This window comes from Lipotes vexillifer, unplaced genomic scaffold, assembly GCF_000442215.2.
Source record: "Lipotes vexillifer unplaced genomic scaffold, Lipotes_vexillifer_v1.1 scaffold189, whole genome shotgun sequence".
Taxonomy (NCBI): Eukaryota; Metazoa; Chordata; class Mammalia; order Artiodactyla; family Lipotidae; genus Lipotes; species Lipotes vexillifer.
In genome coordinates this window covers 2,545,123-2,571,783 of record NW_006785816.1, presented here as the reverse complement: position 1 = coordinate 2,571,783, position 26,661 = coordinate 2,545,123, and the positions used below count along the sequence as shown (strand labels likewise).

Sequence of the window (26,661 nt, the reverse complement as noted above, 5' to 3'; positions counted from 1 at the left end):
CCAAATGTATTGAACTATCCAAATCATCTGAAGGTATATCAGTAAAGACTTAAATAAAAGTCTAGCCTAATTATTTCCAATAGTTTTGGCAATTGGATTTAGCCTAATGCAGTATTACCTTATGTAGATTTTGCCTCAGCAGGTATTAAAATGTTTGGCAATTAACTTTTATACACTGTATCTAAAGAATGCTCTAAAAGTTCTGGAAAATACTTTGTGCTTCCTGATGCAAGAAAAACACCTCCTACTCCATCTCTTTTAATCCTAATTTGCATTATCCACATTCTCAACAAATCCCTCTTTCTTTGGGTAAACTTGAATCTAGCACTTGTTAGGATCCTCCGGGATCATAAACCAATGGAATCCAAATGACAACCTATTAGGTCCACTTATGAGTCATTTAACATTTTCATTAGGAAGATAAAGCCCCTGTTCTGGGTCTCTTTAGAAGCACAAAACAGACTTCTGCATTAGCCTTATTTCCTTTCATGAACGTGTTGGGTCTGGCATCCTGACAGAGCATAATTATGTCTTAAGAAGAGAAAAATCAGAGAACAAGGACAACTGCATAACGTGGGAAAAGGAATGGTTATGAACAAAGACAGTGAATTTTTAGGGCTCTGGCTAACCCAGGTTACCTTGAGCTAACCATTGATCTTGTTGCATCTAAGCACTGAGATTCTCTTGGGAGACCTTCCAGTTTATAAGTCAATCTTTTTAAGATTTCATGACAATCTCGCAGTATTATGACGACACAGGGAGATATCTTTCTATCATCAACACACAATGACCTGTGACCCCGAATCACATTAAATTACTAACACTCACTATTTGTTTCCCAAGCAGCCTTGGGGGTGAAGATGAAGACTTTGGGGAACCTGTATCATACTGAAAGGACTATTTTGATCCTGAAGAGCCCCAGTGGTTTAGGCTTATAAGAACCAGGAAATTCTAGATTTATTCCAGGGTGGACCACAATGAACCTCTTCAGAGAGAGGCCCAGGATTGACGTAATTTTGGAGAAAGAAGGAAAGGAGAAGGAGGAAGAAGAAACAAAATTTCTCCTAATAATTCAACTCCTACCACGTGTCACACATATTTGTATTAGTGCCAATGACAAACCTATAAGGTAGCTTTCATTCTTCTATAGACCAGGAAACTGAGATTAAATGACTCTCCCAAGGCTATTTATTTATTCAGCAAATACTTACTAGGTACCAGGAACTGTTTTAGGTGCCAAAGAAACAATGGCAGACTAGGTAAAGACTACCCTTGTACAGCTTACCTTTTACTTTAATATTTTTCAAATACCTTTTTGATCATGACTCACAATAAAAAATGCATATTAAACTATTACACAATACAAACATCATATAAATACAAACATGCATATATACTTGAAACAAAGTTTTTACACACACACCCAAGAACTTATCCTTAGTGTATACAATGCGGTCTCCGATATTTTCTATTCTATTTCTTTTTTTAAAGTTCATCTGGTACTAACCAATTAAATTGATTTCATGATCTGCTACTAAGTCACAATCCACAGTTTGAAAACATGGTTCTAGTGGACTTGAATGGAATGGATTAATATTGATATTAATCAATATTTCCTCGAGGCCTGAGGAGTTATCTACATCTTTTTTAGTGTATAGTTTAACGGCAAGAAGGAATGAGAAGTGCAAGGAAGCTGTCCATCATTTTGCAGCCTGGAATAGCTTGGTGGAGGCCATCCAACTCTGGTTTGTGTCTCCCATAATGTTCAAACTCCATCTCTCCTTTATAGTATGTCTCTTGTTTGCTCCTGTTTGCCCCCAGCAATAATAGTTTTATCTTTTCCGTCTAACCTTTTGTTCTTCCCACATAGGCTGACAACAGAATATCCAGGCCACTATGGTGAGGAAATGGACATGATTTCCTACAATTATGATTACTATATACGAGGAGCAACAACCACTTTCTCTCCAGTGGAAAGGTGAGCCTTCACCATGGGCTAGGGTTAGCGAGGTCAGGAATCAGCTCCACACAAGGATCATGCCTGCAGGAACCTGGATCTGGGGTTTTCCCTATTTGAGTTTCCTACTTGGTCTAAGATTAACTGAGAAATTGATGGGACAGTGGAAAGCAATGGGAATTGAACCCATTTCATGGAGCAGCTCACCCTTGGAGATGAGGTTGTGTTCCAGCTTGCTCAGAGCAGGAAATTCCCAACTTGGTATTCCATGATGTTCTAAGCTCTTCCCTGTATTCAATTTCAAAGAGCATTTTTCCTTACCAAACATTAGGAAGAGAGCACAAAAATGACTGAAAGAGTACCCACTGTCAAAATGAACCCTCTCCAATGCCATTTCTCCATATGGTCCCCACTTTGGGTTGTGGGAAGGGAGAGAGAAAAGAAGGAGAGGGGGCTGGAGGGGAGAAACACACAAAACTTACCAACCTTATTTAGAAATAAAAAAGGAGAATTTAAATAACGGAAAAGAAAACGACACTAAGTTTTTAAATCTGTTTGCTCTCACAATCAGCTCCCAATCTTATCACAAATACTGAATACATCAAAACAAAACAAGAAGAAGAAAATAAAAATTCTTCTCCCTACTAATAAAGAGATATGAATAAATTCAGGTGTTAAAAGTTTGATCTGTCTACTTTTAGTCAGGTGATCACCACTTTACACAGCAAATGAATTCCTGAAAAGTTAGCAATAAATATTTTTCAAATAGGACAAAACCTAACTCATTAACTCATTAAATAATAGATTGACAAATTTGAGTGTGACTTATCTTTTGTGTATATTTATGCTTTTGAGTGCAATGATATCACACCTAACTGAAGTAACTTATTTAATACAATCCTTAATTTAAAAAATAAAACAGAAAAAAAAAACTATGACGTAGCTCTGAAAAGACACAATACGTGTTGCCGGCTCCATGAACAAAAACCCTTACATTTACTCATAGGAGAACTTCTTAGTTCTCACACATTAATTATTTTTATTTTAGATACGTTTTTATCTAGCTTAGTTACTATTTTCTAGAGGGGGCAAATTAAAAAATAAAGAGGGAAGATACTACTTAGAATGAGACTCACTTCACCAGTGAGAAGAAATAGCTGAATGATGTGAGACACACAAAAACATACTTAAGAAAAAGAAAGAAAGAATAGGAAAGACCTAAGAACTCAAAGACTATGGAAGCCCGGTGACATTTAACAGGAGTGTGTGTATCCCCAACAGGCAGCACTGGATAACATTATAGCAGAGTGCTCAATATTCCTAATGATGTCTCCAAGTCATCATGAAAATTAGTTCTGCATTTCCTCCTTAAGAAGGCAGGAAGGAATACAGTAAAGAAAGCATGCCATCCAAAATTTCCAACAAATAAATACATTTTGGCAGTTAAAATGTCCAACTGCTTGGCTTGGAAATTTTCAGTTATGTGGTTTAACTCAAAATCTTGGAAAACTGAGATACTATGTCATGCATTTGTTTAAAATGAATATACCCATGCAATATTGCTGCTGTCACTAACAATCAGTGGCTTAAAGGTCCACAATTTGGATTTCTTCCACTCTGCTAAAAGAGGCTGAGGCCACTACCTTGGAGAAATATTGTCAGTGCACAGGACTCACTGGGCAGGAGCTTTTCCTCTGCATGCAAATCATAGTGGTTTCCTCCTGGAATGGAGCTGCTCATCTGGGGCACTACTGACAACTGGGGCCAGATACTTCTTTGTTGCAGGAGCCTTTCCTGTGCAGTCTAGAAGTTCAGCAGCATCCTGGCCCCTACACACTAGCTGGCAGTAGCAACCCCCACCCAGAGTTGTGGCAACAACAGCAACGAACCCTGGGGAGCAAAACTGCCCCTGCTTGAGCACCACTGTCCAGGAAAGAAATCAGCGACTAAGCCTGATTTGAGTACCTTGATTCTTTTACAACCAAGTAGTCTACAGTTTGCTTAGCATCAATTAAAAGCCTCATAAAAGAGTAGTGTGAGTGCCTGGCTGAAGATCTTATTTACCTGTGTCTGTTGGCACAGAGATAAATAAGACTTGTCTACAGTAATAAAATTCATTTGATAAATATGCATGCTACCAATTTTCTAACCTTCATCTAAAACAAGCCACGTCCTCTGTTGACAACTGCAGGAATAAATACTAATAAATAGTTGGTTATCCAGGCTCTTAAAGATCTGTACTGGAGGACCCTATGCCCAATAACTCTAAACAAATAAGCTGGAGCAGCAGACTCAAATTATAAAGCCTGCCTTAGGCTGTTTGAGCAGCATGTACCATTGCTGCTGTTATCTCACAGAACTGAGAGTAGTCAGTCCCACCTTCCAGATGGATGAAGATCTTAGCACTTGGTGTTTAAGAGAAATTGATCTGGGAAGAGGCCTTTCAGATTGAAAAGGAGGAAGGATATTCTAAGGTTGAATGACCTCACTGTGCTTGGGAAGCATTTGTGTGATCGTATATGGAATGACTCTTTCTTTTTGCTCTTCATCAAGACTTTGCAAAGGATGTGACAGCCCATGTCCTCGATGGGGTTATGGGTATCAAGTTATGGAGGCATTCTGATATAAGATAAAGAGGAAGATTTGAGTTCAACAAACTTGGAACCTGAAATTGTCACCTAATTATGTTAATGAAGGTCACTTATTTCTCTGAGTCTGCTTCTCCACCTTAGCAATGACTTATCATGAGGATTAAATGAAAAACTATGTAAAGCATCTAGTGCAATGCGGGATATATTGGAGGACTCAGCAAATAGTAGTTACAATTGTCAATACCATCACCGTTATCACTGTTAAACAAAATCAGACCAGAAAAGTGCTATGCAGAGTAGGATCTCAAAAAATTTTTGTTAAATGGGTGAACAAAGAACTTAGGCTAGCCCTTAGCAAAGAACATTCCTTGAAATGTATCCACACCATGTTTTTTTCAAAATTGAGCAATTCTATGTCCTCTCATACCCATGCCTGACCATTTAAACAAATACTCAATTCAATTTGTTATACAAGAATGGCAGGCATTTTCTTTTTCACTTTATGGGTTTTAGAGTTGTTTCCCCTCCCTTCATTTCCCTATGATAGTGTCTTCTGAAGGGGAACACACAGGGTATGGCATGGAGCCTAGCACATGATAGGTATTTAGGAAAAGAAAGAATGAGCAGATGGATGGCCTAGGTAAGAGAAGATTCTTTACCATGAAATGGAGACAATGTTGAATAAATGCTTTTATTACAAGTTGTTAACCTATATGTCCAAGAGGTCCCTTTGAGACAAAGCAGTGGTGAACTGATCACTGGTGATAAACAGGACTTCAACATGCCAGTGACCTAGTTAGTCCCCTCCTAGATGCAACTTGAACTAGGTGAGGTGGTGTCCAGGACTCCTGACCTCATAGATGATTACTTGTAGGTTTTCTAGAGACTTCATAGATGTATATTCTGAGAGGAAAGTGAAATTAGTTGGCCCTAAATTCTCCAAAGGTTTTTCACTGCTTTTCTCTTCACAGTGATTTTTCCTAAGGTGTCTTTTCTCACTGACGTTAGCTCTCTGACTCTCTCCCCACAGGGATCGCCAGTGGAAGTTCATAATGTGCCGGATGACTGACTACAACTGTGAATTTGCAAATGTTTAGATTTGCAACCTACCAATCTGGGTGAAGGGAAAGGGGTCAGGAGACCTGAGGATGTCCACTTATGTTAACATCAGTTGGGACTCCTAAATGGTTTCTACTGCTCTCTTTTCTTCTCCCTGAGCTGGTTGATAGTTGCTATGCCAGTTTTCTGGGCCTTCTGACTAGTATCACACTTATAATAAAATCCACAGTTTCTCACTTGCAACATGTTCCATAGCAACCATTTAATATGAGTGACAAAGGCTCTGTTGCACACCATATATTCTGTGTGCATGCTCACAGCCTGAAAAAAAGCCTGGCTGCTGGAGCACCTGTCACAGCCTTGCTGCTGCTTGTACTACCCAATAAGCTGCCTGTTGCTGAGCAGCATCTGTGAACAGGTTCAGTAGTGGAGTGAAGGGGCAGAAACTGAGGAAGGGGAAGGAAGGTCTGCAGCTATGACTGTGTGAAGGAAACCTAGGGTCCTCACCTAGAACAGACCTTCTGCCTTCAGGGGACATGCTTCCACTCTCCCCCCACCACATGAGCCATGGTTGCCTAGAATTTCACCTGCAGAGCTCTGTGCTCCAGGAGGGAGGAGACTGTGAGGTGAAATGGGGAGGTGGAAGAGTTTGGGGGCTGAAAGACTGAAGATTAGAAGAATTTCCTAAATTGGAAGACTACTAGCATACCCAGTAATGAAAATGAGCATAGGAACCAGAGGAACCTGTGGGAATTAGTCTCGAGTAAGACAAAAACGAGAAAGAAGAGAGAAGTCAGAGAATGGAACTCAAATGAGGAACTTGGAAGGAAAGGGAGTGTGGTCAGGTTGCTTTGGGAAACTGCAAAAGGGGTTTGACTCACTGGCACCTGGAAAGGCTGGCATATGCCCTGTAGCTGTGAGAGCTACTGGAAAACTCACTTGGATTGGTCTCAATATTCTGGATGGGAGAGCCTGTCCTGGGGGGTCTACTTCTCTTCTATGTGTAGTTTAGGAGTGTCTTTTGCAGAGGTGGCATTATCTTTCCTCCTCCTGTGATGTCTCCGTCCCCAGCCCTTTGCACTCTCTTCGTCATAAAAGGAATAAAAATATTAACATTTACTATGCTGCAAATGTTAAGGGTCAGTTTTCTCTCTCTTCACCTCCCCTTTCTGATTATTCGTCCATCCATTCAGAAAATATAGCTTAGCATTGTGATTTGTGCCAAGTACCATGCATGGGACCGGGAATACAATAACGATAATGACAGAATATGGCTAAGAAGTCCAATACATAAAACATAAAGTGCTAAGTGCTTCCATTAAGGATTGGACAAAGGGTGGAATCACATTTCTTTGCCTTTAAATCCAGCCTGATTTGTCCTCAACATCCTACAAACCTCCTCACACCAATGCTTTTTAACCACAGGGAGCCCCTATTTCCTTTACCCATACAGTTGGCCTTTTCTTTTCAGATCTATGCTGCCCTTCCCTTCTCTTCTCTCTCAGGGGACCCAGGAGAGCAGGCAGCCAAGCAAAACCACAGGGGTCACCCACCTTGTTATGCAAGCCATCTAGGTGGCCAAGATAGTGAATCTCAGCCAGTGATGCTGCATTTCCCCCAGTGAGATCCTGGTATTAGGAAAAGGAAGGCAGAGCTAAGGAAGGATGTCCTCCTTTGCCTTAATGCTGAGGCCCTTTTTCATATTATGGTTTTGCTTTATTTCTTCCATTTCATTGTTTCCACCTCGCTGGCAATTTTACTTTACAGCAAGCTTCACAGTGTTGTTTCACAATGGGCATCATTAATATTTTAGCAATTGCAGCTCTGGGTCAGGATGGCAGCCAGGAAATGGACTTAGTTGGGTGTGTGGTACACAGCTGGAAGGGAGGCAAGCAACACAGACGGGCTGACTTAGCAGCTATGATGAAAACCGAAGGTGTGTAGAGGGTGTTGCACCTCACCAGGGCTGAGGTTGGAGAGATGCAGCTGGGAGAAACAGTCCAGGAGACTGCCAGACAGCACAAGTTGAGGGAAAAAAATAATAAAGCAATCCAATAAGTGTCTGTGCCAAGTAGAATAAATGAAGAGAAAAACTATGAGAGAAGCTGTTTTTGCATATAGGCCAAGGACAATAACAGTAAAGACATTATCAACTTGGTTCAAACCTGAATAATTTATACTTTCTATCATGTCAGTCAGTAAGAACTGGGTGCCAGACTGGGGCTAAATCCCAGATCTTTTGACTGCAAGTTCTCTCTCTGTGCTCTCATTACTCCAATCTTTCTACTTACTGGTCCACAACCTTGGATGAACTACCTGTCCACTCTAGGAGGACATTTATCTAGGTAATCATTTTGTTTTCTTGCAATCCTAGAATTCCGTGAATGCTATCATCTGCCCCAAATTGTTTACAAAGGGCTTTGCTAAGGCATTTTCTTCCAGAGAAGAAGCCTGGGATGAGAGTTGAAAACCTAGGTCCTACCCTTGGCTCTGACAGAAAGTAGCTGTGTAATGCTAGACAATTCCCCAGGCCCATCCTTTCTTCATCTGCCTGGTATGAATAGGAATCCCTTTTCCAATAACTACACAAGATGGTGATCACATAAAATGGGAAGAAAAGAGACATGATTCCTGCCTCACAGGAGGCTAGGGAGAGATGTCTGCTAGGGAGAGATGAGAAAATAGACAATGGAGACACAAGTGCAGGCAGCAAAGTTTCCTGAGGAAGCCAAGCCCTGAAGGACCAGGAGAACTTGTGAGGTGAGTGGGAAAAGTGTGGGCTCTGGAGTCCAACTGTCTGGGCACAAATCCCGGTTCCGTCCCTTATCAGCTGCATGACCTTGGCTGAGTCACCTACCTTCCCTGAGACTCTATTTCCTTACCAGTAAAGACAATAATAGTACCCACATCATGGGGTTGTTGTAAGGATTAAATGCAATCTCATAGTGTCTTATTATACTTATTATATGTACTTACTTATTATACATAATAAGTACCCAATAAATGTAGTAAGAGGAATGGAATATTATTAGTGTATATTAGAAAAAATGTTCCTCAGGTAAGTTGGATATTAGTAGAGATAAAGAATAGGAAAATTCATAAAAGAGGTGGGACTTAAGTTTTGCTCTCATTCATTTATTTATTTGTTTATTCATATTCAGTCACTGAATCAATAAATTATTAAGTTCTTATTATATATTAACCACTGTACTAGGCACAGTTCCTACATTCCAGAGGATTATAAACTAAGGGAGTCAGACAAGCAAACAAATCATTACAGTCCAGATTGATAAATCAAGAATAGGTATCATTTCAATAGAGAGTGGTGAGAGGTTAGGGTGGGAAAAGGGAAAGTGGCATTTCAGGCAATAGAAACAACATCATGGAAGCATAAAAAGATGTATAGGCTTAGGAAAGGTTCCCTAGGAAACACTGATGTCACCAAGGTGTCTGGGAGGCACAACATGCAGTCATAATGCCCTAAGGATGTACTGGTGGTAGCTCACATCAGCACCATAAACTATTTATGAATATTAATTGCAATTTTTGTATCTATCTAGAACTCAGATTGCAGCTGGGACCTCCTAGAAATCTGGGGAGAGGGAATTTATCAACTCCCGTCTCTGCTCCTCCATTCTTCTCATATGCACAATACCAGGGCCTGGGAAGTTTTCTCTCCATCCTGGGTGTTCATCCACATATATTATCTTTACCATCAACTGCTTTGACCCAGACCAGAAACTCAACATTTTTTTTTAGTCCCTTCAGAGGAATGTATTCTCATAAAAGCATTAATGAATGTACAAACTCAAACAAAACAAAAAAACTTAAAAATTTAGACATTTCCTTCTGCCATGTTTTTTTTTTTTTTTATTGTCCATCATGTAGTCAGGGGTTTTCCCTCTCTAGCTGGTCCTCCAGCTAGCTTCCAACCTACTTGATTTTCTTCTTACACTTCCAGATTCTTCTCCCCCTATTAATGAAGGAAAAGGTTGCTCAATACAGACCGCATCCAAACAGGTATGCGTATCAAGGTGGCCAACACAAGCAAAGGCCATATAGTCAATAGAGTCCACTCTTAACAAAGAAAATCAAAGAAAAGCAAAAAAGAAAATCTTACAAAGCTTCAATCAATTTTAATTAAACCTGTTTAGCGCTTCTGTTTAGCTCTCTGAAGTTAAACCACTGTGTTAAGAAGGAGTACCAGAGCCTAGTTACCATTCTGGAAGCCAGAGTCATTTAGGTAAGTGAAATCCTTTGCAAAATGGTGTCTGGATCTAACTGGGTGTGTTATCTGTTACCCATTAACGCGTTGAATATATTTTATCAACTTATTCCTTTGTAAAGCAAGGATAAGATAACACACCTACCTCAAAAAGTCATTTTAAATAATAATATATTCACGCATAGCTCAGATTTTCATGGAACTTAAACTTTTCACAGGATGAAATAACCACAATCTCCTAAACACTAAAAACCAACCAACACTACCTATGTATCTTAAAACCTATCTATTAGATTCCGCTGTGCCTTTGCTAAGTACTGGAAACGCACCATTTGTGATCTTCTTCTCCTCTTCCCAATGCACCCAGAAGGAGCCCAGTTGTCTGTGTGAATGAATGAGTATCTGTATCAGTGAAAAATGTTGAATAGAAATATCTTTTAAAAAATGTAAATTCCTATATTCTCTGAATTCTCGGAATTGTAGCATTACTGGTTTTTTTTGTTTTTTTTTTGCGGTACGCGGGCCTCTCACTGTTGTGGCCTCTCCCGTTGCGGAGCACAGGCTCCGGACGCGCAGGCTCAGCGGCCATGGCTCACGGGCCCAGCCGCTCCGCGGCACGTGGGATCTTCCCGGACCGGGGCACGAACCCGTGGCCCCTGCATTGGCAGGTGGACTCTCAACCACTGCGCCACCAGGGAAGCCCTAGCATTACTGCGTATTTCTCTGTTCTTTTTTATACTTTTCTGCTTTTCCCAACTTTAAAAAACAATTACCATTGATTGTGTTTATATATTTTTTTTAAATGTAATTTTAATCTTATGGAACAAAAATGGTCACCGGCTGCCGAGCATTTCAGCCCCAGGACCGTGCTCCAGCTGAAAGGTGAGCATATGGTGACTTCATGGAAAGAAAGATTATAAAACCAGACTCTTTCATCTAACCAGCCACCTAGTGCGTTATAATTTAATATGCAGAATTACCTGCTCTTTCCAACGTCTCTCACCATCCCCAGAGACAATGGAACAGATGTTCATTCTGTCATATGGCCAATGAGAAACTAATATTTTTAACTCCTCCACTCACCAAAGTCTAACTTGCCCTTCAGGGCCAAGCATGGGCTCAGCTTCCTCAGAAAACTTCCAGTGCTTTCTAAGACTGGTTCAGGGTCCCTCCCTGGCTCCCTCAGTACTCCACGTCTTTGTTTTCACTCTCATGAAGGCAGGGGTCCTGCCTCTCTTGTTCATTTGTAGGTTTTTAGTGCCTGGCAAGATGTTTTACACGTAGTGGGCATCCAAGACATATGTTTTAAAATTAATCTGGATTTCTAGTTGGTTTCAGTTTTTATTGGGAAAACCTACCAAAGCTCTAAGCAATCAATAATTGAAAACATGAGTAAAGGTACTTTGAAAATTGTGTAGTTCTATTAAGAGGCGTGGTATGATGCTGCTGCTGTGGTTTTGAGGGGGGTTAATGCCGTCTCCTGCTCCTTCCCCAGCATCATTAGGTAATCGTTAATTTCATCCTTTGCAGAGCTACTCACTAATGATGAGGGAGTTGGAAAACACACCAGTCACAATTGTCACATGTTCAGAAAGTGTGTTACCACACTAATGACCAGAATGTGAATTCTGGTGCTTTTATGACCTTTTCAACTATATTGAAATCAATATCTGAGCAGCAAGGACAGGGCTAGGTATTTGTTTCACATGAGATAGAGCCTAGTTAACTAAGCCCTGAAGAGACTGGGGGCTGAGGGGCAAAGGGGCTCAGGTTGGTAAACCGGTGTAACTCTGTATGAATTTGGATGCTTTTTGAGTCTTATAACAGCATATGAGTTCCAGGGGGTTGGGAGGGCAGTGATTTTTGTTTGAATCATCCCCGATACAACAAATATTTGATGAATAAATAAAAGTAGAGCCCTAAGACTAACGCTAACACAGATTAAAATTTCATGAATACAGACTTTATGACTCTTGTTTTTCCTGGTTATTCCCACTAAGAGTTATGTGTGGGATTAGCTGGTGATAAGCTGGACTGAAGCAGTGAAGCTAGTTTCTCAGAGTCAGGGTTTCCTGTTTATAAGGTTGCCTGGCAGGCATTCATAAGCCATGCTGGTGTGCCACATCTTCCCTCTCTGAGACTGGTGGATTTCAACTGACCTGGTGTCTCCTTGGGCCTCTTTTGTTGGCAGACCCAAAGGTGAGCTCATTAGCCATAACCCCTTGGAAAGACGTTTTGGAAATCAAACAGGCTCTGAGTCATACCTGCCTGTCCCCTACCGAGACAGTAGAATGTCATGCAGATTAGTTCTGCCCATTGCTCCCAGGAAAAAGGAATTGAAAATCTCTCACAGTGTAAAACAGCACAGTTCAAGTTGGAGAAGGACTTCCCAGAAATTCAGAGAGAAGGCAGGCTTAGTTCTCCACATGCATGGGTAAGCCTTGATAAAAGTCCTTGCAGACGGATAGAAAAAGATGGAAAGATGTGGATGAGTGGATTCTTGGGGCATGGCATCAGGCTCAGCCCTTCCCAGAATGGCGCCATTGCTTGTTCTAAATCCATAATCTCACACATCTGTGCTGTTGTACATTTAATGTTGACTGTTACTTCAACAAGGTATCATTAATCACCTACTTTGTTCCTGGAACAAACTGAAGGAAGCCACAAAGCATAAAACACACTCCTGACTTACTTCCGCGATCGCCGGCGTTCCGGAGCCCAGACGCAGCCTCTGCGTCGCCCGGCACCTTCTGTTCGGTCAGCCGCGCGAGGGTCTCGCCGCAGCGTGTAGTCCGCGCGGCTCGGCCGGTTGTGAGAACGTGTGCTCGCCGGGCCGGCCGGCCGGCCGGCGCAGCTCCAGCCCGTATCCCCCAGCTGGTCCGGGGGGGTCCAGGCACCGCCTCGACAGCGGCGCCGCCGGACGCGCGGACTGGACCGCAGCCCGCACCCCGTGCGGACGACACGTCATGAGGCACCTGCCGTACTTCTGCAGCGGCCAAGGGGTGCGGGGCTTCGGTCGCGGCTCCAAGCAGCAGGGCATCCCTACAGCTGAGTTTCCTGAACAAGCAGCAGATAATATTCCAGCTGATGTATCCACTGGCATTTATGGTTGGGCCAGTGTTGGAAGTGGAGACTTCCGTAAGACGGTGGTGAGCATAGGATGGAACCCATACTACAAGAATACAAAAAAGTCCAGAGAAACTCATATCATGCATACATTCAAAGAGGACTTCTATGGGGAAATTCTTAATGTGGCCATTGTTGGCTACCTCAGACCAGAAAAGAACTTTGATTCTTTAGAGTCACTTATTTCAACATTTCAAAGTGATACTGAGGAAGCCAAGAAACGACTAGAGTTGCCAGAACCTTTGAAACTCAAAGAAGACAATTTCTTCCCGGTTCCTAAAAGCAAAATAATGAATGGCCACTGAAGGAAAAGCATCTTATTTATTCATTCACTGTTTTCTAATATTTTACTGCTCATAACTCTACAGTCTCATCTTGGTTATATTTTAAAAATCAAACATTTACCTACAGCTGTGAATTAGTTTAAACAGTTTAATGTAGTTACCATATTATGTTCCAACTGTTCAATTAAACCCATCATGTTACAGTACTAAAAAGCTTCATTTTAAAAATCAAGATTCTATTTTATATATGTTGATTAAAATGTACCACTAGAAAGGTCTTAAGTGTTTTATAATGGAAATGAAATATATATAAATATGGGTAACAGGCAAGTCATTAGTTTGAGATGAGAACTATAATTCTCATGGTAAAATTCTGGCATGCATGGACCTGCATAGCATGCTTTGCTAATCAGAAGGCTTATAAAAGTAACTATATTAAGCAGAAGTTTGACAGTTTATTACAAACCAAGGGGGGAAAATCCAGACTTCGTATTTTTGATATTTTGTGCATTTATGTATTATTATAGACATGAAAACTTGTGAAATTTCATTTTAATTAGTCATTTCCTTTAAGGGCTCAAACCACTGTACTGTGTTCCATTTTTGTTACAGCTGCCTCAGTTTTAATTGGTCTACACTCTGTGCCTATTATTTTTTTGTTTTTCTTTTAAAACAGCAAAATGAGCGTTTTTCGAATCTCTAGGTCTCATTTTTGTGTAGTATAACACTTCTCTCTTTTTAAGAGTAAATATTCTTCAACATTTTTCTTAACCTTTGCTTCCTGTAAACAATTGTCAGTGTCAGTTTTTCCATTTAGAATATCCTACAACTCTCCATTTACAAAATGTAGTTTCATCTGAGTCTGTATGTGCCATCCCATCCCTTCACTATATAAACAGCGATTAAATACATATCTCTCTTTTTTGTAGATTTCACATCCATTTTTATTAATTAATAACAGAATCATAATTTATTTAGCCATTAAGGGATTGGGTCCTGTCCCATTCTCAGAATCTTTTCACTTTTTTGTGTGTGTGAATTTTATTTTATTTATTTTTTTATACAGCAAGTTCTTATTAGTTATCTATTTTATACATATTAGTGTATATACGTCAGTCCTAAACTCCAAGTTCATCCCACCACCCCCCGCCCCCCGCCCCTTTCCCCCCTTGGTGTCCTTATGTTTGTTTTCTACATCTGTGTCTCTATTTCTACCCTGTGAACCAGTTCATCTGTATCATTTTTCTAAGTTCCACATATATGCGTTAATATACGGTATTTGTTTTTCTCTTTCTGACTTGCTTCACTCTGTATGACAGTCTCTAGATGCATCCATGTCTCTACAAATGACCCAATTTCATTCCTTTTTATGTCTGAGTAATATTCCATTGTATGTATGTACCACATCTTCTTTATCCATTCGTCTGTTGATGGGCATTTAGGTTGCTTCCATGACCTGGTTGTTGTAAATAGTGCTGCAATGAACATTGGGGTGCATGTGTCTTTTTGGGTTTTTTTGTTTTTCTTTTTAACATCTTTATTGGAGTATAATTGCTTCACAATGGTGTGTTAGTTTCTGCTTTATAACAAAGTGAATCAGTTATACATATACATATGTTCCAATGTCTCTTCCCTCTTGCGTCTTCCTCCCTCTCCCACTCCCTATCCCATCCCTCTAAGTGGTCACAAACCACCTAGCTGATCTTCCTGTGCTATGCGGCTGCTTCCCACTAGCTATCTATTTTACGTTTGGTAGTGTATATATGTCCATGTCACTCTCTCACTTTGTCATAGCTTACCCTTCCCCCTCCCCATATCCTCAAGGCCATGCTCCAGTAGGTCTGTGTCTTTATTCTCGCCTTACCCCTAGGTACTTCATAACCTTTTTAAATTTTTTCTTAGATTCTATATATATGTGTCAGCATACAGTATTTGTTTTTCTCTTTCTGACTTACTTCACTCTGTATGACAGACTCTAGGTCCATCCACCTCACTACAAATAACTCAATTTTGTTTCTTTTTATGGCTGAGTAATATTCCATTGTATATGTGTGCCACATCTTCTTTATCCATTCATCTGTCGATGGACACTTAGGTTGCTCCCATGTCCTGGCTATTGTAAATAGAGCTGCAATGAACATTTTGGTACATGACTCTTTTTGAATTATGGTTTTCTCAGGGTATATGCCCAGTAGTGGGATTGCTGGGTCGTATGGTAGTTCTAATTTTAGTTTTTTAAGGAACCTCCATACTGTTCTCCATAGTGGCTGCATCAATTTACATTCCCACCAACAGTGCAAGAGGGTTCCCTTTTCTCCACACCCTCTCCAGCATTTGTTGTTTGTACATTTTCTGATGATGCCCATTCTAACTGGTGTGAGGTGATACCTCATTGTAGTTTTGATTTGAATTTCTCTAATAATTAGTGATGCTGAGCAGTTTTTCATGTGCTTCTTGGCCATCTGTATGCCTTCTTTGGAGAAATGTCTATTTAGGTCTTCTGCCCATTTTTGGATTGGGTTGTTTGTTTTTTTAATATTGAGCTGCATGAGCTGTTTATATATTTTGGAGATTAGCCATTGTCCATTGATTCATTTGCAAATATTTTCTCCCATTATGAGGGTTGTCTTTTCATCTTATTTATAGTTTCCTTTGCTTTGCAAAAGCTTTTAAGTTTCAGTAGGCCCCATTTGTTTATTTTTGGTTTTATTTCCATTACTCTAGGAGGTGGGTCAAAAAAGATCTTGCTGTGACTTATGACAAAATGTGTTCTTCCTATGTTTTCCTCTAAGAGTTTTATAGTGTCCGGTCTTACATTTAGGTCTCTAATCCATTTTGAGTTTATTTTTGTGTATGGTGTTACGGAGTGTTCTAATTTCATTCTTTTACATGTAGCTGTCCTGTTCTCCCAGCACCACTTATTGAAGAGGCTGTCTTTTCTCCATTGTATATCCTTGCCTCCTTTGTCATAGATTAGTTGACAAGAGGTGTGTGGGTTTATCGCTGTGCTTTCTATCCTGTTCCAGTGATGTATATTTCTGTTTTTGTGCCAGTACCATATTGTCTTGATTACTGTAGCTCTGTAGTATAATCTAAAGTCAGGGAGTCTGATTCTTCCAACTCTGTTCTTTTCCCTCAAGACAGCTTTTGCTCCTTGGGGTCTTTTTTGTCTCCATACAAATTTTAAGATTTTTTTTGATCTATCTGTAAAAAATGCCACTGGCAATTTGATAGGGATTGCATTGAATCTGTAGATGGCTTTGGGTAGTATAGTCATTTTCACAATATTGATTCTTCCAATCCAAGAACATGGTATATCTCTCCACCTGTTTGTGTCATCTTTGATTTCTTTCATCAGTGTCTTATACTTTTCTGAGTACAGGTCGTTTACCTCCTTAGCTAGGTTTATTCCTAGGTATTTTATTCTTTTAGTTGCAATGGTGAATGGGACTGTTTCCTTAATTTCTCTTTCTGATCTTTTGTTGTTAGTGTATAGGAATGCAAGAGATTTCTGTGCATTACTTTTGTTTCCTGCTACTTTACCAAATTCATTGATTAGCTCTAGGAGTTTTCTGGGGCATCTTTAGGTTTCTCTATGTATAGTATCATAACATCAGAAAACAGTGACAGTTTTACTTCTTCTTTTCCAGTTTGTATTTCTTTTTCTTCTCTGCTTTCCATGGCTAAGACTTCCAAAACTATGTTGAATAATAGTGGTGAGAGTGGACATCCTTGTCTTGCTCCTGATCTTAGAGGAAATGCTTTCAGTTTTTCACCATTGAGAATGATGTTGGCTGTGGGTTTGTCATATATGGCCTTTATTATGTTGAGGTAGTTTCCCTCTATGCCCACTTTCTGAAGAGACTTTTTCATAAATGGGTGTTGAATTTTGTTGAAAGCTTTTTCTGCATCTATTGAGATAATCATATGGTTTTTATTCTTCAATTTGTTAATATGGTGTATCACATTGATTGATTTGCGTATATCGAAGAATCCTTGCATTCCTGGGATAAACCCCACTTGATCATAATTTATGATCCTTTTAATGTGCTGTTGGATTATGTTTGCTAGTATTTTGTTGAGGATTTTTGCATCTATACTCATCAGTGACCTTGATCTGTAATATTCTTTTTTTGTAGTATCTTTCTCTGGTATTGTTATCAAGGTGATGGTGGCCTCGTAGAAGGAGTTTGGGAGTGTTCTTTCCTCTGCAGTTTTTGGGAAGATTTTGAGAAGGATGGGTGTTAGCTCTTCTCTAAATGTTTGATATAATTCACCTGTGAAGCCATCTGGTCCTTGACTTTTGTTTCTTGGAAGATTTTTAATCACAGGTTCAATTTCATTACTTGTGATTCTTCTGTTCATATTTTCTATTTCTTCCTGGTTCAGTCTTGAAAGATTATACCTCTCTAAGAATTTGTCCATTTCTTCCAGATATTCCATTTTATTGGCAGAGAGTTGCTTGTAGTAGTCTCTTATGATGCTTTGTATTTCTGTGGTATCTGTTGTAACTTCTCCTTTTTATTTCTAGTTTTATTGACTTGAGTCCTGTCCTTCTTTTTCTTGATGAGTCTGGCTAAAGGTTTATCAATTTTGTTTATCTTCTCAAAAAACAGGCTTTCAATTTCATTGATCTTTGCCATTGCTTCTATTTCATTTATTTCTGCTGTGATCTGTATGATTTCTTTCCTTCTACTAACTCTAAGTTTTGTTTGCTCTTCTTTCTCTAGTTTTGTTAGGTGCAAGTTTAGACTGTTTATTTGATATTTTTCTTGTTTCTTGAGGTAGGATTGTATTGCTCTAAACTTCCCTCTTAGAACTTCTTTTGCTGTATCCCATAGATTTTGGATCATCGTGTTTTCATTGTCATTTGTCTGTATTTTTTGATTTCCTCTTTGATTTCTTCAGTGATCTCTTGGTTATTTAGTAATGTATTGTTTAGCCTCCATGTGTTTGTGTTTTTTACATTTTTTTCCCTGTAATTGATTTCTAATCTCATAGTGTTGCATTTAGAAAAGATGCTTGATATGATTTCACATTTCTTAAATTTACCGAGGCCTGATTTGTGACCCAACATGTGATCTATCCTGGAGAATGATCCTTGTGCCCTTGAGAAGAAGGTGTAATCAGTTTTTTTTTTTTGGATGGAATGTCCTATAAATACCAATTAAATCTATCTCATCTGTTGTGTCATTTAAAGCCTGTGTTTCCTTATTAATTTTCTGTCTGGATGATCTGTCCATAGGTATAAGTGAGGTGTTAAAGTCCCCCACTATTATTGTGTTACCTTCAATTTCCTCTTTTATAGCTGTTAGCAGTTGCCTTATGTATTGAGGTGCTCCTATGTTGCATGCATATATATTTATAATTGCTATATTTTCTTCTTGGATTGATCCCTTGATCATTATTTAGTGTCCTTCTTTGTCTCTTGTAACATTCTTTATTTTAAAGTCTATTTTATCTGATGTGAGTATTGTTACTCCAGCTTTCTTTTGATTTCCATTTGCATAGAATATCTTTTTCCATCCCCTCACTTTCAGTCTGTATGTGTCCCTAGGTCTGAGGTGGATCTCTTGTAGACAGCATATATATGGGTCTTGTTTTTTCATCCATTCAGCGAGTGTGTGTCTTTTGGTTGGAGCATTTAATCCATTCACGTTTATCAATATGTATGTTCCTATTCCCATTTTCTTAATTTTTATAGGTTTGTTTTTGTAGGTCCTTTTCTTCTCTTGTGTTTCCCACTTAGAGAAGTTCTTTTGGCATTTGTTGTAGAGCTAGTTTGGTGGTGCTGAATTCTCTTAGCTTTTGCTTGCCTGTAAAGCTTTTGATTTCTGCATCGAATCTGAATGAGATCCTTGCCAGGTAGAGTAATCTTGGTTGTAGGTTCTTCCCTTTCATCACTTTAAATATATCGTGGCACTCCCTTCTGGCTTGTAGAGTTTCTGCTGAGAAATCAGCTATTAACCTTATGGGAGTTCCCTTGTATGTTATTTGTCATTTTTCCTTTGTTGTTTTCAATAATTTTTCTTTGTCTTTAATTTTTGTTAATTTGATTACTATGCATCTCAGCATGTTTTTCCTTGGGTTTATCCTGCCTGGGACTCTCTGTGCTTCCTAGACTTGTGTGGGTATTTCGTTTCCCATGTTAGGGAAGTTTTCGACTCTAACCTCTTTATATATTTTCTCAGGTCCTTTCTCTCCCTTCTCCTTCAGGGACCCCTATAATGCAAATGTTTTTGCATTTAATATTGTCCCAGAGGTCTCCTAGCCTGTTTTCATTTCTTTTCATTCTTTTCTCTTTGTTCTGTTCTGCAGCAGTGAATTCCACCATCCTGTATTCCAAATCACTTATCCTTCTTCTGGCTCAGTTATTCTGCTATTGATTACTTCTAGTGTATTTTTCTTTTCAGTTTTTGTATTGTTCATCTCTGTTTGTTTGTTCTTTCATTCTTCTAGGTCTTTGTTAAACATTTCTTGCATCTTCTCAATCTTTGCGCCCATTCTTTTTCTGAGGTCCTGGATCATCTTCACTATCATTATTCTGAAATCTTTTTTCTGGAAGGTTGCCTATCTCCACTTCATTTAGTTGTTTTTCTGGGGTTTTATCTTGTTCCTTCATCTGGTACATAGTCCTCTGCCTTTTCATTTTGTCTATCTTTCTGTGCATGTGGTTGTCATTGCCTTCACCTCTGCACAGCAGCATCTTTCACTCTGCAGACCTCTGGCAGCACTCAAGCGCATATCTCTTACATTTTAGAAAAAACACCCCAAACTTCATGTTTAGGTTTCCTCAAAGTTTAAATGAGCACCTAGCAGTTCATTTATATATACCAGTTTCTCAAACAACACAAAATACTTGTTTCCCCTTTAGGAAAACTATTGAAGAGCCAACTAGACTATGAAATACAAAGTTATTTGTTTTTAACGTGATTATATGTTCCTGAGCAAATGTGAACTGTTGTAGTTGTGTGTGCACAATGTAATTTAAGGCTAAAGAGTACTATCTAGAAGCTAATTTTAAAGATAACTCTTTATAAAATCATTTTCCCCTAATCTGTATAAATGAGAGAACTGATTTTAACAAAACAGTTTATATAATATTTAGAAAAACATCTAAAGCTAATTTTGGAGAAGGGGGAAGCAGCAGTAAATTCAGTTGGATTGCTTTGAATTTTTGGTGTGTGAATTTACAGCAAACAATGTAGTATGTGTTCTTTTCATTTATCCTCTATAGAAATACTTAGAAAATGTAATTTAATGCTAGAAATCCTATACTTGAAAGAAGCCTCAATTATCAGTGGCTCTATGAAACAAAGTTAAAAACGAACATGGAAAGTGTAAAAAAGATTTGTGTTTGTTCGAGTACCTTGCTGCTGATTCTGTCCTCATTAAGTGTGAAAATTCTTTGATATTGTGTTGTCACCTTACATTTTGTTAAATTACTATTGCTTTTGAAAAACCTATAGTGTGTGGTTTAGGAATTAGTTAATAATGTCTACATTTTTAAAAGTTTTTTATTAAGTATTTATATATTATAAGAAATTGCAGTAGGGCCATTTTCGACTAGTCAGTATTTTCAGGCCTTGAAGTAAATTTTCACTAAATAATGTTATTAAAAAAAAAAAAAAGCAAAACACACACACACACAGACTCCTTTCTTCAGGAAGATTTTTGTTCTAGATAAGGAGCCAAGACCTAAAATTCAAGAAAGCTTAAAAATTAAAAGAAGGCTGCTTATAATCAAGTGCCCAGTGAGTGACAATCAAGGGTATGGTGAGTGATACACCCAGGAAATCTCATGCTATTGCAGAGGTAGGAAGATCACTATGGGCTGATGAAATAGAAGACATTGGGACAAGTGAAAAAAGAGTAAGAGTCATGCCAGTAGTGGAGATTGTCTGGGCACACCTATGGAAGTGAGGTGCTTCTCAAGGAGCTGAGGGAAACCCTGGGGCCCATTATTCCAATTCTTACCTCTTACCCATGGAAGGCTGGAGCCCACTGAGGTAAACGACTTGCTCAAGGACACCCTATAAATAAGTGGCAAAGTTGGATCTAGAATTCAAGGTTCTGGGATATTAGCTTGGTTATGTCCACTCCCAGGTCTCTGTTCAGTGGTTTAGTGAGGTTAAATGAAAGGGTGATTCAGGCCCTTGAACTCTGTGCTCTAACAGGCTTTCCTCTCTAACAGGCTTTCCTATTTAACACTTGCAGCTACTCTAAGTAGGCTTGCTTACTGTCATTTTTTAGATGGGTTCAAGGGTTTCTGAAATAGAACATAACTTGCCCAAGGTCACACAGCTAGTGAGAGTGGACTTGTAACCCAAGTCAGGCTGTTTGCAAAACCCAGTTTCTCTCTGCTGTGTCAACCTGGAGTCAAAGGTTTCCAGTGAGAGTAAGGAGACAGAAAGTTTTTAGACTCTGTGTTTTACTTTTCCATAGCTGAATGTTGTACAGTATAAAGAAAAGATTTACAGATGTATCCCAATATTTTGCATATTACCCTTGGAGAGAGAGATACATTGTACAGTAAGTGGAAGAAAATTGTTGGAGGTCTAAAAAGCCAGATGAGGGGTCTGAAAATCATAGCATTACTACTCTACTTTTTCATATTACTGTAGACTTTACCCATCATAGTAAAATCAGGAACAGATTTAACATCTCCTGTAGTTACAATAACTCTTTGTGTCTGCCTTCTAAAATGACTCTTACATCACAAACCTTCAATTCCATAAGTTCAATTTAACCCAAGTAAGCAGGATTATTCTGACAACTGAGACAATAATTATCTTTGCTTGGTCCCCCAGCCTCCCCAATTATTTCAGCTCCACACAGAGTCACAGCCTCATTTTTCTTTGTCACATGTGCCCTGGGAAGATTTCTGCCTAGAGAATCATCATGCTTAATAAGTACTACTGTTCTCTGCAGTTGATTAAACCCCAGGATACCCAGTGTGTTAGCAGACTGATAACTGTGTTGGGCTGATATCAAAGCTCTTCTCATGAGGCTCTTTTTTCCATGAGAAGAGAGATTCTTTCCAACATTATCATGAGGCTCTTTTCCAAAATTATCTGGAAGGATGAAGGTTACCTGCATCATAAACCAAATTGATCACTTGAATTTGGTAGTCACAACCTATTCAATAAAAATATAAATTATTTATTTATTAGCTTTAATCCCAGTGAAGGAATTTGGACCCCTAATCTAAACAAGTAGAATAAAGAGTCCCAGCTCCATTAAAACATTGTAAAGATCTCACTTGCTAAAAGAAAAGTAGAAAATAAACAAGTTAACAGTAGTGTCAATTTTGAGGTCCTTGCACATGAAGTCAGTCGTCCTTAAAGAAGCTGCCTTTGACCTTACGTGTCACTTCAGCCCACACAGGCCTCAGTGAATTCAGAGTCGGTCTCCATGTCCTGAGGTAACCAGGTCTTTGATTTACATGTGGCTCTAAATATAGGTACCAAATTGTGATGATGGTAACAATTATTTTGTACATACTCTGAGCCGGGTACTTAGCCCTTAAATGCACCTCATTTGAATACTCATAGTAGACTTACAAGGTGACTATCATTATTCTCATTCTATAAACAAGAAAAACAACAGAGAAATTGAATTACTTTTTCAAGACTACATACCCTACGCATCAGAGCTGACTCAGACCTGGCTGAGTCCAGTGCATGAGTATTGTAATGTAGACTGCACTATGCTGCTCTTTGTAGGTGATGCCGTGGGCCACTAATTTCATTCTTTCTCTCCCCACTTGAAGCCTCAGCCAGCAAGAGTACCAAATCAACTCAACATCTGAAACTATAAAGCCAGTCCAGTCAGTCTTCCCCTGGTAAACATGGCCCATTACTGTATTCCCAACACCTAGCAGAGTACTTAGTACATTATAGGAAATCAAAACGTATTTGTTGAGTGAATGAATGGCTTACTCAGTTGATTATTCTTGGCTAATGCCCTCAGTGGCAGCCCCTTTATTTATCTCTTCTCTCCCATACTCTTTATTCATATTCTTCCAATCATATTATCTCACTATTGCTTTCATTCTCACATCCCCAAACGTTTATACTATCTAAGCTCTTAGAACTTCTAACCCATGGCTCAAAAAAAGAAAATAAATAAACATACATTTTCCATCATTTTCATAGACTCATACCTTGCCTCCTCCTTGTTTTTAGTAAATCCTGGTTTTCCCTGCATTCCTCTTGAGTGGGGGCCATACATTCATATTTGCTCCCAGTACTATGGAATCATCAGTTATAATTTTTGCCTCCTGGGCAATTCTTGGATTTGACCTATTTTATTTAATCTCCAACTACTACATTTATTTAAACCCTTATCATTGCCTCACAGTCTCCTTAGCTACAGTTTTCTTTTGAAATCTATCCATCTGCTGGAAGAAGATTTTTCCAAACATAAATCTGATATGTTTTGTCCTTGCTTAAAATCTTCACATGATTCCTAAACATAATCCTACCAGTGACATATATTCTTTCACACTGTGCCCCTCGGGTGTAATTCTGCTCCAGCCATGCAGAATTATTCACATTTCCCTGAAGAGAACATGACATGTCCCTCTATGACTTTGTGTCTTTTATATATTATTTCCCATTCCTATATTTCCCGGATGTCTCTGTACCTGCACCTTCTTTCCCTGGCTGTCTCACAGTGCTGTATCCCTGATTCCCCAGGGTGAGTTAGTAGTCCTTCACTGGTGCTGCCATAATACCTAACTATACCTACTTCACAGCATTTGTCATACTTTTGCATTTTTCCTGTTTTGACAAAGACTAAATGTTCTCTTTGTCCCTTTGTACCCACTGTCCCACATACAGTAGGTATTTATTAACTATTAACTATATAAATATTTAAACTATGAAAGATGTACCTTTCAACACCAGACAGTCTACAGTTCCATGAAAAATAACTACAACTAGAACTCATCATCTCTTTTCCAAGCTACTGCAACATTTTTCTATTTGGTCTCCTTATCTCCATTCTGACTTGCCTCCTTCAAATTCCACTTACACATGGCTGGGAGAGTGATCTAACATAGTCATCTTTAACTCTTACTTTCTATGCTCCCTATAGTGCATGGGTTTAAGTTCCATTTCCTAATAAAGCATCACTGTCTTCCATGGGATTGTCCTCTGCTTCTTGTCTCCCCATTCCTTGCCTTCCTTGATCTCTCCCAGGCTGGTTAGGAGGCCTTTTTGGGGGATCATACAATACTGTGTACAGAACTATCACTGCCTTTGCCACAGTGCTTTATGGTAACTATTTAAAATGATATTCCCACCCTCAGACAGTAAAATCCTTGAGGACAGGGATTGTGTCATATTTATCTCTGAATCCTTGTTAGCTACTACAGTTTATGACCTATAGCAGGTATTCACCAATGGGTGTTGAATTAATATTACCTGACAACAGACAGAGTAGTTAGATGGCAGGAAAAGTGTTGCAAAAGAAAGCAAACTTTTGAACAAAGATCAGGACTTCCAGGAGACTTTAAATTTAATGTATCCCAGAATAGTAGGGGACTTGTATTTCTCACCAAAGTTTTCAACTGACGACAATACTCTGGTACAAATTGAAATTTGATTATACCATAAAAGGAACAAATAAAAGTACAGATAATCTTCATAAAATGCAATGAATTTTATAAAGCAAGACGTTTTTAATATGCATTTTCAAAATAACCACATGTAACATTAACATCATCGCATTTATCGGTTAGTATGCACAGCAGCGGATTGCATTCCATTACATGCTCTGTGCCACTGTTTGCCACCACACAATGTCTCCCATCATCAGGCAATGTTCTAGTCCATTGGTTAGCACATATTTATTAAAAACATCTTGTGGGGACAGCACCCTTTTGGTTGCAGTGGGGTAATAATGAAATAACAGCACTCAAGCAGCTCGTTTTATTTGGATAGAAAAAGGATACCTAAGAGCAATAAAAGATGATATATAAATTCAAAACGCAGAAGCTGACCACTGCAGATCTGATGAAAGGAGGCAATCACAGAAAGCTTAGCGGAGGAAGTGGAAAGGATTTGGATAGCTGGGAATAGAAAAAAAAGCTCTTACAGGATTTGAGAGTCAATATATGCTTCATTGATTTGTCTCTTTATTCATCTATCAAGTATGCATTGAAACTAAGAGTCCAGTGCAAATTCATCTCCAGATCCAAGGGCTAGTTTGGTCCCAGTCATGTATGTTCTATTCATGCTTATTACCAAAGAATGCAAACATAACAAATAACCTGGACAGCTACATGTAAATCAATGAAATTAGAACACTCTCTCACACCATATACAAAGATAAACTCAAAATGATTTAAAGACCTAAATATAAGACATGACACCATAAAACTCCTAGAAGAGAGCATAGGCAAAATATTCTCTGACATAAATCATAACAATATTTACTTAGATCAGCCTCCCAAGGCAAAAGAAATAAAAGCAAAAATAAACAAATGGGACATAATCAAACTTAAAAGCTTTTGGACAGCAAAGAAAACCATCAACAAAACGAAAAGACAACCTATGGAATGGGAGAAAATATTTGAAAATGATGCAGCCAACAAGGGGTTAATCTCCAAAATATACAAAGACGTCATATAACTCAATATCAAAAAAACAAAGAACCCAATCAAAAAATGGTCAGAAGACCTAAATAGACACTTTTCCAAAGAAGACATACAGATGGCCAACAGGTACATGAAAAAATGCTCAATATCACTAATTATTAGAGAAATGCAAATCAAAACCACAATGAGGTGTCACCTCACACCTGTCAGAATGGCCATCATCAAAAAGTCTACAAACAATAAATTCTGGGGAGGGTGTGGAGAAAAGTGAACCCTCCTACACTGCTAATAGGAATGTAAATTGGTGCAGCCACTATGGAAAACAGTAGGGAGGTTCCTTTAAAAACTAAAAATAGAGCTATCATATGATCCAGCAATCCCATTCCTGGGCATATACCCAGAAAAAAACAAAAACTCTAATTTGAAAAGGTACATGTACCCCAGTGTTCATAGCAGCACTATTTGCCATAGCCAAGACACAGAAACAACACAAGTGTTCATCAAAAGACAGTTGGCTTAAGAAGATATGTGTATGTATATATATATATATATATATATATATATATATATATATATATATATATATATATAATTGAATATTATTCAGCCATAAAAAGGAATGAAATATTGCCTTTTGCAGCAGCATGAATGGACCTAGGGAATATTATACTTAGTGAAGTAAGTCAGACAGAAAAAGATAAATACTAAATGATATTATTTATATGTGGAATCTAAAAATAATACAAATGAAAAAAATAACAACCATATACCTCTTCTACAGACCTGTGTGGTAGGTATTATTGCCCCTATTTTAC

At 38.7% G+C, this 26,661-nt stretch overlaps 1 protein-coding gene and 1 pseudogene across 1 annotated transcript in view; both read left to right on the top strand.

Moving 5' to 3' along the window:
• DPT (dermatopontin) overlaps positions 1–5,645 on the top strand; it is a 39,662-nt gene extending 34,017 nt beyond the window's left edge. Inside the window, exons 3-4 of the mRNA XM_007458114.1 lie at positions 1,870–1,978; positions 5,579–5,645. Of these exons, the coding sequence (XP_007458176.1) occupies positions 1,870–1,978; positions 5,579–5,645 (176 nt within the window). The remainder of the gene's footprint in view (positions 1–1,869; positions 1,979–5,578) is intronic.
• A 5,016-nt stretch (positions 5,646–10,661) lies between these two features.
• On the top strand, positions 10,662–13,263 carry LOC103077372 (riboflavin kinase pseudogene; annotated as a pseudogene).
• Positions 13,264–26,661: the final 13,398 nt, after the last annotated feature.